The 17136-nt window shown below is 43.3% G+C and overlaps 1 protein-coding gene across 7 annotated transcripts in view; it reads right to left on the bottom strand.

Moving 5' to 3' along the window:
- LOC128702924 (sialin-like) overlaps nt 1–17136 on the bottom strand; it is a 55613-nt gene that overhangs the window by 4892 nt on the left and 33585 nt on the right. For all 7 annotated transcript variants that reach the window (XM_070102563.1, XM_070102569.1, XM_070102568.1 and 4 more), the window contains 4 exons: nt 5525–5612; nt 4477–4697; nt 2678–2827; nt 2064–2196 (listed from right to left, as the gene is read on the bottom strand). In XM_070102563.1, coding sequence (XP_069958664.1) covers nt 2064–2196; nt 2678–2827; nt 4477–4697; nt 5525–5612 — 592 coding nt within the window. The remainder of the gene's footprint in view (nt 1–2063; nt 2197–2677; nt 2828–4476; nt 4698–5524; nt 5613–17136) is intronic.

Below are 17136 nucleotides of genomic sequence, written 5' to 3'. Positions count from 1 at the left end.
TATCTGTATTTTTTTTTGTACCTCTGTAAGTGTGCTCAAATTATAAATAAATAAATAAAAAAAATATTTTGTGTCTTATGCCCAAAAATGTAGATATACACCATTTCCTTGGAAAATTAAATAGCTTAGCCCATTCTATAAACTTTACTGTTGAGTTTGAAGAAAATAACTCATTGCCTTTTCTAGATGTTTTAATTATTAAGGGTAATAATGAATTCAAATATAAAATTTACAGAAAACCTACAAATAACTGTTCCTATGTCCACTATTATTCCTCGCATCAAGATAGAGTCAAACTGTCTGTTTTCTCATCAATGTTTTTGAGAGCTTTACGAATTTGTAGTCCTGAGTTCATAGATGAGGAAATATCCAAAATTTATGAAATAGCCATTGATCTGAAATACCCGAGAAAAGTAATTGATAAATCATTCAAAATTGCTAGAAATACTTTTTACAATCCAAAAAGGGACAACCAGCCTTATTCAACTAAAAATATGTTGGTTCTCCCTTACCATGAAAACTTGGTTGATATGCCTTCTCTTCTTAAGACTTTTAATATTAAAGTTGTATTCAAAAATCTTGATACAGTAAAAAAAACTTTTGATAAAGAATTTCCCCCAAAATGCTGATGGATGTGTCTATAAGATTCCTTGTAAAATTTCCGATAAAGTTTATTACGGTCCAACTGGTAAAAATCTCGAACTAAGATTAAAACAACATAAATATAGCATTAGAACTGGACAAGATTCCAATGCTCTATTTATTCATGTAAGAGATTTTAACCATCCAATTGATTTTCAAAAAGTTGAGAAAGTAGTATCAAGCAAGTCCATGGTCGACAGGAATATAATTGAATCTTGTTTCATAAAAAGCAGTTTTGACAATAATATGAATATTTCCTTTGGTTTATATAAATTTGACTCATTTATAATTAATAAAATTTGGTTAGAGTTTAATAATACATTGGACAAATAATAAACCTTATTTCTTTGGTAGAATATTTTGTTAGTGGGATGTCGTGAGGACCTGTCTAGTTGGACCAGCGGACCTACTGCAGTGTTCCTCTTTTCTTAGGAGTCCGGTATTGTCGCGCGTCAGGTGTTTCTTTGTTGTGGGAGTTGACTGTGAGGTGTGGTCTAAGCCCTTTAATTGCCTTCCTTTGATGTATTACTTTCATAGTTCCTTGACAATGTGAGTAGTCACGAAAGCGCTTGGAATTTCACTACTCTTTCACAGTGGTTGTTTTGCATATTTTAAAATCACCTGTTTACTGTGATCTTATTGCATATATATAAATATATATATATATATATATATATATATATATATATATATATATATATATATATATATATATATATATATATATATATATATATATATATGTATATGTATATGTATATATATATATATATATATATATATATATATATATATATATATATATATATATATATATATTTGTGTGTGTGTGTGTGTGTGTGTGTGTGTGTCGTGCCGAATAGGCAGAACTTGCGATCTTGGTTTAAATAGCAACGCTCATCTTGCCATATAGGACAAGTGAAAATTTGTGTATGCAATAATTTCGCCAAAATCATTCTGAACCTAACGAAAAAAATATATTTGATTGTGTTTGTTTAGCACTAAATTATTGTAAACGTATTTAAAATATATTTAGTTGGGTTAGGCTAAAATAAATTGCTCTTGTTATAATAAGGTTAGGTAAGTTTTCTAAGATTCTTTTGGTGCCAAATTATAAATTTTTACATTAACATTAATGAAAAAAATATATCTTTAAACGTATAAGAGAAAATTTTAGAAAGGACTTAATTTTAAATGAATTCTTGCTAATTGAGCAGTTTTACATATTCGGCACGACATATATATGTATATATATATATATATATATATATATATATATATATATATATATATATATATATATATATATATATATATATATATACATATATATATATATATATATATATATATATATATATATATATATATATATATATATATATATATATATATACACACACAGATAGACATATACAGACACGTAGTAGCGAAGAGCTTCCTGGAGGTGTTGAGAGAGAGGTAATGTCTGGTGAGGAGCCAGTCACCAATCACCCCACACACTATACTCCCCAGGAACTGTGTCATGAACGGCAGGGCGGACAACAAGCCGTTCTGTGGAGTGAACGAGTGGATATATTAGCACAATGATATATATAGGCTGTTCTTCAGAGTGAACAAGTGGGTATATTAAACAAGAAACAGGGCCGTTCTGCTGCTTGCTTGGTTAATTGGGTTTAAATACTACACTGATAGCTGCCTCTCAAGAGTATGTACACTGACAGCTGCCTCTCAAGAGTATGTACACTGACAGCTGCCTCTCAAGAGTATGTACACTGATAGCTGCCTCTCAAGAGTATATACAGTGATAGTTACCTCTCAAGAGTATATACACTGACAGCTGCCTCTAAAGAGTATATACACTGATAGCTACCTCTCAAGAGTATATAAACCTACTCGTGTACAGGTGACTTGTAGCCGTAATGACCTTCGTGTAGCAGATAAGCTTTAAACCCCGTTAACCAGGCAACAGTAGCAGTATGTTCAGCCTGGGTAGGCTGGGTAGGCTGACAGAACCAGGTGTAGAAGAGCTCACCGTCTTGATTGAAAAGCCCAGGACACTGCTCATGTAGGTGGGCAGTTGTGTTAGTAGCAGGTTGAAGCCGAACATACTGCCTATGTGGGCGATGTGGGTAGCCCAGAGTGGACCACTCTTCAAGATACTCCTCCATGGGATCTTCATCGCCTGCGGCAGGAGGAGGAAGAACGTAAGAAGGAGCACTGCAGCAGGACTGCTGGCCCATGAGAAATGGTATGATGATATTTACAAGACGTGGAAAAAGACTTATGTACAGTTTAGGGCATTTATTAGAGGAAACATTTCGCCCGCCCCGAGTGACTTCTTCATTCTTAATACAGAGATAAAACTGAGTCGTCTAGGACTGTGTTCGTCACTGGTCATAATCCCAGGTTGACATGTCTGAGGATCTCCAAGAGATGTCGTTCTTATCCAGTTGTTCTGTACCCGCAATCAGGGTCTTGCTATAGCTCCTATAAGTAGTAGTAGCAGTAGTAGTAGTAGCAGTAGTAGCAGTAGCAGCAGCAGCAGCAGCAGCAGCAGCAGCAGCAGCAGCAGCAGTAGTAGTAGTAGTAGTAGTAGTAGCAGTACAACAATTGTGGTGAGATGGGTTTCAGAACGACCCGTAATCCTTAAACCCAACCCATCTCGCCACACTTCTACTATTACTAATACTTCTACTACTACTACTACTACTACTATTACTACTACTACTACTACTACTACTACTACTAATACTACTACTACTACTACTACTACTACTACTACTACTACTACTACTACTACTACTACTACTACTACTACTACTACTACTACCCACGCCACCTCCCACCTAACTACTGGCACTATGTATACTTGTTTCTTAGTTACCTCTGTATTAAGACTGAAGAAGACTCTCGTGGTGAACCGTTTCCTTGAATATATGACCTCAACTATACATGTCTTTTTCCACATCTGCCCTCCTGGCATCTCTCCTGCCCTCCTGTCATCTCTCCTGCCCTCCTGGCATCTCTCCTGCCCTCCTGTCATCTCTCCTGCCCTCCTGTCATCTCTCCTGCCCTCCTGTCATCTCTCCTGCCCTCCTGTCATCTCTCCTGCCCTCCTGTCATCTCTCCTGCCCTCCTGTCATCTCTCCTGCCCTCCTGTCATCTCTCCTGCCCTCCTGTCATCTCTCCTGCCCTCCTGTCATCTCTCCTGCCCTCCTGTCATCTCTACTGCCCTCCTGTCATCTCTCCTGCCCTCCTGTCATCTCTCCTGCCCTCCTGTCATCTCTCCTGCCCTCCTGTCATCTCTACTGCCCTCCTGTCATCTCTCCTGCCCTCCTGTCATCTCTCCTTCCCTCCTGTCATCTCTCCTGCCCTCCTGTCATCTCTCCTGCCCTCCTGTCATCTCTCCTGCCCTCCTGTCATCTCTCCTGCCCTCCTGTCATCTCTCCTGCCCTCCTGTCATCTCTAATGCCCTCCTGTCATCTCTCCTGCCCCCCTGTCATGTCTCCTGCTCTCCTGTCATCTCTCCTGCCCTCCTGTCATCTCTCCTGCCCTCCTGTCATCTCTCCTGCCCTCCTTTCATCTCTCCTGCCCTCCTGTCATTTCTCCTGCCCTCCTTTCATCTCTCCTACCCTCCTATCATCTCTCCTGCCCCTCTTTCATCCTGTTCTTTCCTCCTTTCAGTCTATTCTACCTTTCTTCGCCCTACTTTGCCCCTTCCTTCACCCTGTGTCACCCCTCTCTCACCCTTCGACACCCCTCTCTCAACCTGCGCCACTTTCTCCCTCACCCTGCGTCCCCCGTCCCTCACCCTCCGCCGCCCTGCCTCACCTTGTGCTGGGTGGTGCCTTCCTTGATGGAGTTAAGGATGTAGTCTCTCTCGTGGGCGGTGATGGAAGGGTGTTGGAGAGGGGTGTCGTGCATGAGCCACGCCCACAACACCACCCACGCCAGGGATACACCCCCAGTCACGTAGAACACCTCCGCCCAGCCCGCCCATGCGATGATCACCCCACACAGTGGCATGGTGATGATGGTGCCCAGGGTGTTAGCTGTTACAGTGACGGATGATTAGAAGATATGGTTTATTAGGGTAATACACCATACACAGTACCGTGTACTGGAACAATACACAAGTACATTGATGATTAAGACATATGTGCATCAGTTAGGTCTCTTTACTGGAGAAACGTTTCGTCTGTACACTAGGTTTCTTCAGTCAAATACGGAGAGAACAGAAGCAGTATTGAAATAAATATGTAATCAGTCCATCAATCTTGGAGAATTAGTATTTGAGGTGGTCAGTCCCTCAGCCTGGAGAAGAGTTCAGCTCCACGGTCTGGAACGATATCTTTCCAGACCATGGAGATGAACTCTTCTCCAGGCTGAGGGACTGACCACCTCTAATACTATTTCTCCAAGGCTGATGGACTGATTACATCACCTTCATTTCGCTACTCCTCCTGCTGACTCTACAACTGACCGATAAAGCCCATGTTGCCTGTAGTCAATTATATTTCCACTGGAATGCATGTGTACACAGGCGTACATGAAGACAGCCGTTCACTAGAATACATACAGACACATATGTACACACACGTATATGTAAAACACCCACGGGGGGAGTTGAATGATAGCTCCAGGCCTTTCGTATTGCAATTAACACATCGTCAAGAACTTGCAATGTTGCAGTAAAGAGGATAGCATTCCCTATGATCGTATTTGCTTGGCCCTCCTCCTTACTGCAACATTGCAAGCTCCTGATGAAGTCCTTATTGCAGCATGAAAGGCCTAGAGTTATCATTCAACTCCCCCCGTAGTTGTTTTGCATCTTGTAATGCATGTTTGCGATATTTGCATAACACGTGAATATACTTACACATATAAGTGAAGGACATGAAGCGAGGCCGCTCAAGGGGCGGGACCCACTTGGATACCATTACGTTCATGGCAGGGTAGACCACACCCTGCAAGATACCCACATCTCGTAAGATACCCACATCTTGTAAGATACCCACATCTTGTAAGATACCCACATCTTATAAGATACCCACACCTTGTAAGATACACACAGCTTGTAAGATACCCATATCTTGTAAGATACCAACATCTTGTAAGATACCCACATCTTGCAAGATACCCACACCTTGTAAGATACCCACACCTTGTAAGATACTCACATCTTGTAAGATACCCACAACTTGTAAGATACCCACATCTTGTAAGATACCCACACCTTGTAAGATACCCACACCTTGTAAGATACCCACACCCTGTAAGATACCTACACCTTCTAAGATAACCAAACCCTGTAAGATATCCACACCCTGTAAGATACCCACACCATGTAAGATACCCACACCCTGTAAGATACCCACACCCTGTAAGATACCCACACCTTGTAAGATACCCACACCCTGTAAGATACCCACACCTTGAAAGATACCCATACCTTGTAAGATACCCACACCTTGTAAGATACCCACACCTTGTAAGCTACCCACACGCTGTAAAATACCCACACCCTGTAAGATACCCACACCTTGTAAGATACCCACACCATGTAAGATACCCACACATTGAAAGATACCCACACGTTGTAATATACCCACACCCTGTAAGATACCCACACCTTGTTAGATAACAACACCTTGTAAGATACCCTCAAATTGTATGATACCCACACCTTATAAGGTACCCACACCCTGTAAGATACCCACACCTTGTAAGATACCCACACGCTGCAAAACACCCACACCCTATAAGATACCCACACCCTGTAAGATACCCACACCCTGTAAGATACCAACACCCTGTAAGATACCCATACCTTGTAAGATACCAACACCTTGTAAGATACCCACACCTTGAAAGATACCCACACCCTGTAAGATACCCACACACTGTAAGATACCCACACCCTGTAAGATACCCACACCCTGTATGACACCCACACCCTGTAAGATACCCACACCCTATAAGATACCCACACCTTGAAAGATACCCATACCTTGTAAGATACCAAAACCTTGTAAGATACCCACACCCTGTAAGATACCCACACCCTGTAAGATACCCACACCCTGTAAGATACCTACACCCTGTAAGATACTCACACCCTGTAAGATACCCACACCCTGTAAGATACCAACACCCTGTAAGATACCCACACCTTGTAAGATACCCACACCCTGTAAGATACCCACACCTTGAAAGATACCCACACCTTCTAAGATACCCACACCTTGTAAGATACCCACACCCTGTAAGATACCCACACCTTGTAAGATACCCACACCTTGTAAGATACTCACATCTTGTAAGATACCCACAACTTGTAAGATACCCACATCTTGTAAGATACCCACACCTTGTAAGATACCCACACCTTGTAAGATACCCACACCCTGTAAGATACCTACACCTTCTAAGTTAACCAAACCCTGTAAGATACCCACACCCTGTAAGATACCCACACCATGTAAGATACCCACACCCTGTAAGATACCCACACCCTGTAAGATACCCACACCTTGCAAGATACCCACACCCTGTAAGATACCCACACCTTGAAAGATACCCATACCTTGTAAGATACCCACACCTTGTAAGCTACCCACACGCTGTAAAATACCCACACCCTGTAAGATACCCACACCTTGTAAGATACCCACACCCTGTAAGATACCCACACATTGAAAGATACCCACACGTTGTAATATATACACACCCTGTAAGATACCCACACCTTGTTAAATAACAACACCTTGTAAGATACCCACAAATTGTATGATACCCACACCTTATAAGGTACCCACACCCTGTAAGATACCCACACCTTGTAAGATACCCACACGCTGCAAAACACCCACACCCTGTAAGATACCCACACCCTGTAAGATACCCACACCCTGTAAGATACCAACACCCTGTAAGATACCCATACCTTGTAAGATACCAACACCTTGTAAGATACCCACACCTTGAAAGATACCCACACCCTGTAAGATACCCACACACTGTAAGATACCCACACCCTGTAAGATACCCACACCTTGTAAGATACCCACACCTTGTAAGATACTCACATCTTGTAAGATACCCACAACTTGTAAGATACCCACATCTTGTAAGATACCCACACCTTGTAAGATACCCACACCTTGTAAGATACCCACACCCTGTAAGATACCTACACCTTCTAAGTTAACCAAACCCTGTAAGATACTCACACCCTGTAAGATACCCACACCCTGTAAGATACCAACACCCTGTAAGATACCCACACCTTGTAAGATACCCACACCCTGTAAGATACCCACACCTTGAAAGATACCCACACCTTCTAAGATACCCACACCTTGTAAGATACCCACACCCTGTAAGATACCCACACCTTGTAAGATACCCACACCCTGTAAGACACGCACACCCTGTAAGATACCCACACCCTGTAAGATACCCACACCCTGTAAGATACCCACACCTTGTAAGATACCCACACCTTGTAAGATACCCGCACCCTGTAAGGTACCCACACCCTGTAAGATACCCACACCTTGTAAGATACCCACACCCTGTAAGATACCCACACCTTGTAAGATACACACACCCTGTAAGATACCCGCACCCTGTAAGATACCCACACCCTGTAAGATACCCACGCCCTGTAAGATACCCACACATTGTAAGATACCCACACCCTGTAAGATACCCACACCCTGTAAGATGCCCACACCCTGTAAGATACCCACACCATGTAAGATACCCACACCATGTAAGATACCCACACCCTGTAAGATACCCACACCCTGTAAGATACCCACACCCTGTAAGATACCCAAAACATGTAAGAAACCCACACCCTGTAAGATACCCACACCCTGTAAGATACCCACACCCTGTAAGATACCCACACCCTGTAAGATACCCACACCTTGTAAGATACCCACACCATGTAAGATTCCCACACCTTGTAAGATACCCACACCCTGTAAGATTCCCAAACCTTGTAAGATACCCACACCCTGTAAGATTCCCACACCTTGTAAGATACCCACACCCTGTAAGATTCCCAAACCTTGTAAGATACCCACACCCTGTAAGATTCCCACACCTTGTAAGATACCCACACCCTGTAAGATTCCCAAACCTTGTAAGATACCCACACCCTGTAAGATTCCCACACCTTGTAAGATACCCACACCCTGTAAGATTCCCACACCTTGTAAGATACCCACACCCTGTAAGATACCCACACCTTGTAAGATACCCACACCCTGTAAGATACCCACACCTTGTAAGATACCCACACCCTGTAAGATACCCACACCTTGTAAGATACCCACACCCTGTAAGACACGCACACCCTGTAAGATACCCACACCCTGTAAGATACCCACACCCTGTAAGATTCCCAAACCTTGTAAGATACCCACACCCTGTAAGATTCCCACACCTTGTAAGATACCCACACCCTGTAAGATTCCCAAACCTTGTAAGATACCCACACAATGTAAGATTCCCAAACCTTGTAAGATACCCACACCCTGTAAGATTCCCACACCTTGTAAGATACCCACACCCTGTAAGATTCCCAAACCTTGTAAGATACCCACACCCTGTAAGATACCCACACCTTGTAAGATACCCACACCCTGTAAGACACGCACACCCTGTAAGATACCCTCACCCTGTAAGATTCCCACACCTTGTAAGATACCCACACCCTGTAAGATTCCCAAACCTTGTAAGATACCCACACCCTGTAAGATACCCACACCTTGTAAGATACCCACACCCTGTAAGACACGCACACCCTGTAAGATACCCACACCCTGTAAGATACCCACACCTTGTAAGATACCCACACCTTGTAAGATACCCATTACTCTTTTAATCAAAACTGATAATAATTAACAATGTTTTTGTCGGACTATTTCTTCCTTACACCGAAATATAAATATTTTGACTACACATTATTAACATTATTAACATTATTAACATTATTAACATTATTTACACTATTAACATTATTTACATTATTAACATTATTTACATTATTAACATTATTAACATTATTTACATTATTAACATTATTAACATTATTAACATTATTAACATTATTTACACTATTAACATTATTTACATTATTAACATTATTTACATTATTAACATTATTAACATTATTTACATTATTAACATTATTAACATTATTAACATTATTAACATTATTAACATTATTAACATTATTAACATTATTAACATTATTTACATTATTAACATTATTTACATTATTAACATTATTAACATTATTTACATTATTAACATTATTTACATTATTAACATTATTTACATTATTAACATTATTTACATTATTAACATTATTAACATTATTAACATTATTAACATTATTTACATTATTAACATTATTTACATTATTAACATTATTTACATTATTTACATTATTAACATTATTAACATTATTAACATTATTAACATTATTTACATTATTTACATTATTAACATTATTAACATTATTTACATTATTAACATTATTTACATTATTAACATTATTTACATTATTAACATTATTTACATTATTAACATTATTAACATTATTTACATTATTTACATTATTTACATCATTAACATTATTTACATTATTAACATTATTAACATTATTAACATTATTAACATTATTTACATTATTAACATTATTAACATTATTAACATTATTTACATTATTAACATTATTAACATTATTAACATTATTAAACTTATTTACATTATTTACATTATTAACATTATTAACATTATTAACATTATTTACATTATTAACATTATTAACATTATTAACATTATTAACATTATTAACATTATTAACATTATTTACATTATTAACATTATTAACATTATTTACATTATTTACATTATTAACATTATTAACATTATTAACATTATTTACATTATTAACATTATTAACATTATTAACATTAATAACATTATTAACATTATTAACATTATTAACATTATTAACATTATTAACATTATTTACATTATTAACATTATTAACATTATTAACATTATTTACATTATTAACATTATTAACATTATTAACATTATTTACATTATTAACATTATTAACATTATTAACATTATTAACATTATTAACACTATTTACATTATTAAACTTATTTACATTATTTACATTATTAACATTATTAACATTATTAACATTATTAACATTATTTACATTATTAAACTTATTTACATTATTTACATTATTAACATTATTAACATTATTAACATTATTAACATTATTTACATTATTAAACTTATTTACATTATTTACATTATTAACATTATTAACATTATTAACATTATTTACATTATTTACATTATTTACATTATTAACATTATTTACATTATTAACATTATTAACATTATTAACATTATTAACATTATTAACATTATTAACATTATTAACATTATTAACATTATTTACATTATTAACATTATTAACATTATTTACATTATTTACAGCCAGAATACCATAGCTCATAGATTATGTGGCGCCCACATAATAATAATAATAATAATAATAATAATAATAATAATAATAATAATATTAATAATAATAACAATAATAATAAAAAAAATAATAATAATAATAATAATAATAATAATAATAATAATAATAATAATAATAATAATAATAATAACAATAATAATAATAGTAATAATAATAATAATAATAATAATAATAATAATAATAATAATAATAATAATAATAATAATAATAATAATAATAAAACAGTTTCCCTCGTAAGAGGCCCAGAGTTACCCAGTAGGAGACCCAGAGTTACCCAGTAGGAGACCCAGAGTTACCCAGTAGGAGACCCAGAGTTACCCAGTAGGAGACCCAGAGTTACCCAGTAGGAGACCCAGAGTTACCCAGTAGGAGACCCAGAGTTACCCAGTAGGAGGCCCAGAGTTACCCAGTAGGAGGCCCAGAGTTACCCAGTAGGAGACCCAGAGTTACCCAGTAGGAGACCCAGAGTTACCCAGTAGGAGGCCCAGAGTTACCCAGCAGGAGACCCAGAGTTACCCAGTAGGAGACCCAGAGTTACCCAGTAGGAGACCCAGAGTTACCCAGTAGGAGACCCAGAGTTACCCAGTAGGAGGCCCAGAGTTACCCAGTAGGAGACCCAGAGTTACCCAGTAGGAGACCCAGAGTTACCCAGTAGGAGACCCAGAGTTACCCAGTAGGAGACCCAGAGTTACCCAGTAGGAGGCCCAGAGTTACCCAGTAGGAGGCCCAGAGTTACCCAGTAGGAGACCCAGAGTTACACAGTAGGAGACCCAGAGTTACCCAGTAGGAGACCCAGAGTTACCCAGTAGGAGGCCCAGAGTTACCCAGTAGGAGGCCCAGAGTTACCCAGTAGGAGACCCAGAGTTACCCAGTAGGAGACCCAGAGTTACCCAGTAGGAGACCCAGAGTTACCCAGTAGGAGACCCAGAGTTACCCAGTAGGAGACCCAGAGTTACCCAGTAGGAGGCCCAGAGTTACCCAGTAGGAGACCCAGAGTTACCCATTAGGAGACCCAGAGTTACCCAGTAGGAGGCCCAGAGTTACCCAGTAGGAGGCCCAGAGTTACCCAGTAGGAGGCCCAGAGTTACCCAGTAGGAGACCCAGAGTTACCCATTAGGAGACCCAGAGTTACCCAGTAGGAGGCCCAGAGTTACCCATTAGGAGACCCAGAGTTACCCATTAGGAGACCCAGAGTTACCCAGTAGGAGGCCCAGAGTTACCCAGTAGGAGGCCCAGAGTTACCCAGTAGGAGGTCCAGAGTTACCCAGTAGGAGGCCCAGAGTTACCCAGTAGGAGGCCCAGAGTTACCCAGTAGGAGACCCAGAATTACCCATTAGGAGACCCAGAGTTACCCAGTAGGAGGCCCAGAGTTACCCAGTAGGAGACCCAGAGTTACCCATTAGGAGACCCAGAGTTACCCAGTAGGAGGCCCAGAGTTACCCAGTAGGAGGCCCAGAGTTACCCAGTAGGAGGCCCAGAGTTACCCAGTAGGAGACCCAGAGTTACCCAGTAGGAGGCCCAGAGTTACCCAGTAGGAGGCCCAGAGTTACCCAGTAGGAGGCCCAGAGTTATCCAGTAGGAGGCCCAGAGTTACCCAGTAGGAGGCCCAGAGTTACCCAGTAGAAGACCCAGAGTTACCCAGTAGGAGACCCAGAGTTACCCAGTAGGAGGCCCAGAGTTACCCAGTAGGAGGCCCAGAGTTACCCAGTAAGAGGCCCAGAGTTACCCAGTAGGAGGCCCAGAGTTACCCAGTAGGAGGCCCAGATTTACCCAGTAGGAGGCCCAGAGTTACCCAGTAGGAGACCCAGAATTACCCAGTAGGACGCCCAGAGTTACCCAGTAGGAGACCCAGAGTTACCCAGTAGGAGGCCCAGAGTTACCCAGTAGGAGGCCCATAGTTACCCAGTAGGAGGCCCAGAGTTACCCAGTAGGAGACCCAGAATTACCCAGTAGGAGGCCCAGAGTTACCCAGTAGGAGACCCAGAGTTACCCAGTAGGAGACCCAGAGTTACCCAGTAGGAGACCCAGAGTTACCCAGTAGGAGGCCCAGAGTTACCCAGTAGGAGACCCAGAGTTACCCAGTAGGAGACCCAGAGTTACCCAGTAGGAGACCCAGAGTTACCCAGTAGGAGGCTCAGAGTTACCCAGTAGGAGGCCCAGAGTTACCCAGTAGGAGGCCCAAAGTTACCCAGTAGGAGACCCAGAGTTACCCAGTAGGAGGCCCAGAGTTACCCAGTAGGAGGCCCAGAGTTACCCAGTAGGAGACCCAGAGTTACCCAGTAGGAGGCCCAGAGTTACCCAGTAGGAGGCCCAGAGTTTCCCAGTAGGAGGCCCAGAGTTACCCAGTAGGAGACCCAGAGTTACCCAGTAGAAGGCCCAGAGTTACCCAGTAGGAGGCCCAGAGTTACCCAGTAGGAGGCCCAGAGTTATCCAGTAGGAGACCCAGAGTTACCCAGTAGGAGACCCAGAGTTACCCAGTAGGAGACCCAGAGTTACCCAGTAGGAGACCCAGAGTTATCCAGTAGGAGACCCAGAGTTACCCAGTAGGAGACCAAGAGTTATCCAGTAGGAGACCCAGAGTTACCCAGTAGGAGACCCAGAGTTACCCAGTAGGAGACCCAGAGTTACCCAGTAGGAGATCCAGAGTTACTCAGTAGGAGATCCAGAGTTACCCAGTAGGAGACCCAGAGTTACCCAGTAGGATACCCAGAGTTACCCAGTAGGAGACCCAGAGTTACCCAGTAGGAGACCCAGAGTTACCCAGTAGGAGGCCCAGAGTTATCCAGTAGGAGACCCAGAGTTACCCAGTAGGAGATCCAGAGTTACCCAGTAGGAGACCCAGAGTTACCCAGTAGGAGACCCAGAGTTACCCAGTAGGAGACCCAGAGTTACCCAGTAGGAGACCCAGAGTTACCCAATAGGAGGCCCAGAGTTACCCATTAGGAGACCCAGAGTTATCCAGTAGGAGACCCAGAGTTACCCAGTAGGAGACCCAGAGTTACCCAGTAGGAGGCCCAGAGTTACCCAGTAGGAGACCCAGAGTTACCCAGTAGGAGGCCCAGAGTTACCCAGTAGGAGACCCAGAGTTACCCAGTAGGAGGCCCAGAGTTACCCAGTAGGAGACCCAGAGTTACCCAGTAGGAGACCCAGAGTTACCCAGTAGGAGACCCAGAGTTACCCAGTAGGAGACCCAGAGTTACCCAGTAGGAGGCCCAGAGTTACCCAGTAGGAGACCCAGAGTTACCCATTAGGAGACCCAGAGTTACCCAGTAGGAGGCCCAGAGTTACCCAGTAGGAGGCCCAGAGTTACCCAGTAGGAGGCCCAGAGTTACCCAGTAGGAGACCCAGAGTTACCCATTAGGAGACCCAGAGTTACCCAGTAGGAGGCCCAGAGTTACCCATTAGGAGACCCAGAGTTACCCATTAGGAGACCCAGAGTTACCCAGTAGGAGGCCCAGAGTTACCCAGTAGGAGGCCCAGAGTTACCCAGTAGGAGGTCCAGAGTTACCCAGTAGGAGGCCCAGAGTTACCCAGTAGGAGGCCCAGAGTTACCCAGTAGGAGACCCAGAGTTACCCATTAGGAGACCCAGAGTTACCCAGTAGGAGGCCCAGAGTTACCCAGTATGAGACCCAGAGTTACCCATTAGGAGACCCAGAGTTACCCAGTAGGAGGCCCAGAGTTACCCAGTAGGAGGCCCAGAGTTACCCAGTAGGAGGCCCAGAGTTACCCAGTAGGAGACCCAGAGTTGCCCAGTAGGAGGCCCAGAGTTACCCAGTAGGAGGCCCAGAGTTACGCAGTAGGAGGCCCAGAGTTATCCAGTAGGAGGCCCAGAGTTACCCAGTAGGAGGCCCAGAGTTACCCAGTAGAAGACCCAGAGTTACCCAGTAGGAGACCCAGAGTTACCCAGTAGGAGGCCCAGAGTTACCCAGTAGGAGGCCCAGAGTTACCCAGTAAGAGGCCCAGAGTTACCCAGTAGGAGGCCCAGAGTTACCCAGTAGGAGGCCCAGATTTACCCAGTAGGAGGCCCAGAGTTACCCAGTAGGAGACCCAGAATTACCCAGTAGGACGCCCAGAGTTACCCAGTAGGAGACCCAGAGTTACCCAGTAGGAGGCCCAGAGTTACCCAGTAGGAGGCCCATAGTTACCCAGTAGGAGGCCCAGAGTTACCCAGTAGGAGACCCAGAATTACCCAGTAGGAGGCCCAGAGTTACCCAGTAGGAGACCCAGAGTTACCCAGTAGGAGACCCAGAGTTACCCAGTAGGAGACCCAGAGTTACCCAGTAGGAGGCCCAGAGTTACCCAGTAGGAGACCCAGAGTTACCCAGTAGGAGACCCAGAGTTACCCAGTAGGAGACCCAGAGTTACCCAGTAGGATGCTCAAAGTTACCCAGTAGGAGGCCCAGAGTTACCCAGTAGGAGGCCCAAAGTTACCCAGTAGGAGACCCAGAGTTACCCAGTAGGAGGCCCAGAGTTACCCAGTAGGAGGCCCAGAGTTACCCAGTAGGAGACCCAGAGTTACCCAGTAGGAGGCCCAGAGTTACCCAGTAGGAGGCCCAGAGTTTCCCAGTAGGAGGCCCAGAGTTACCCAGTAGGAGACCCAGAGTTACCCAGTAGAAGGCCCAGAGTTACCCAGTAGGAGGCCCAGAGTTACCCAGTAGGAGGCCCAGAGTTATCCAGTAGGAGACCCAGAGTTACCCAGTAGGAGACCCAGAGTTACCCAGTAGGAGACCCAGAGTTACCCAGTAGGAGACCCAGAGTTATCCAGTAGGAGACCCAGAGTTACCCAGTAGGAGACCCAGAGTTATCCAGTAGGAGACCCAGAGTTACCCAGTAGGAGACCCAGAGTTACCCAGTAGGAGACCCAGAGTTACCCAGTAGGAGATCCAGAGTTACCCAGTAGGAGATCCAGAGTTACCCAGTAGGAGACCCAGAGTTACCCAGTAGGATACCCAGAGTTACCCAGTAGGAGACCCAGAGTTACCCAGTAGGAGACCCAGAGTTACCCAGTAGGAGGCCCAGAGTTATCCAGTAGGAGACCCAGAGTTACCCAGTAGGAGATCCAGAGTTACCCAGTAGGAGACCCAGAGTTACCCAGTAGGAGACCCAGAGTTACCCAGTAGGAGACCCAGAGTTACCCAGTAGGAGACCCAGAGTTACCCAATAGGAGGCCCAGAGTTACCCATTAGGAGACCCAGAGTTATCCAGTAGGAGACCCAGAGTTACCCAGTAGGAGACCCAGAGTTACCCAGTAGGAGGCCCAGAGTTACCCAGTAGGAGACCCAGAGTTACCCAGTAGGAGGCCCAGAGTTACCCAGTAGGAGACCCAGAGTTACCCAGTAGGAGGCCCAGAGTTACCCAGTAGGAGACCTAGAGTTACCCAGTAGGAGACCCTGAGTTACCCAGTAGGAGACCCAGAGTTACCCAGTAGGAGGCCCAGAGTTACCCAGTAGGAGGCCCAGAGTTACCCAGTAGGAGGCCCAGAGTTACCCAGTAGGAGGCCCAGAGTTACCCAGTAGGAGACCCAGAGTTATCCAGTAGGAGGCCCAGAGTTACCCAGTAGGAGACCCAGAGTTACCCAATAGGAGACCCAGAGTTACCCAGTAGGAGGCCCAGAGTTACCCATTAGGAGACCCAGAGTTATCCAGTAGGAGACCCAGAGTTACCCAGTAGGAGACCCAGAGTTACCCAGTAGGAGGCCCAGAGTTACCCATTAGGAGACCCAGAGTTATCCAGTAGGAGACCCAGAGTTACCCAGTAGGAGACCCAGAGTTACCCAGTAGGAGGCCCAGAGTTACCCAGTAGGAGACCCAGAGTTACCCATTAGGAGACCCAGAGTTATCCAGTAGGAGACCCAGAGTTACCCATTAGGAGACCCAGAGTTATCCAGTAGGAGGCC

This window comes from Cherax quadricarinatus, chromosome 82, assembly GCF_038502225.1.
Source record: "Cherax quadricarinatus isolate ZL_2023a chromosome 82, ASM3850222v1, whole genome shotgun sequence".
Classification (NCBI taxonomy): Eukaryota; Metazoa; Arthropoda; class Malacostraca; order Decapoda; family Parastacidae; genus Cherax; species Cherax quadricarinatus.
The sequence above is the reverse complement of the archived record's forward strand: the minus strand, read 5'-3'. Positions and strand labels throughout refer to the sequence as shown.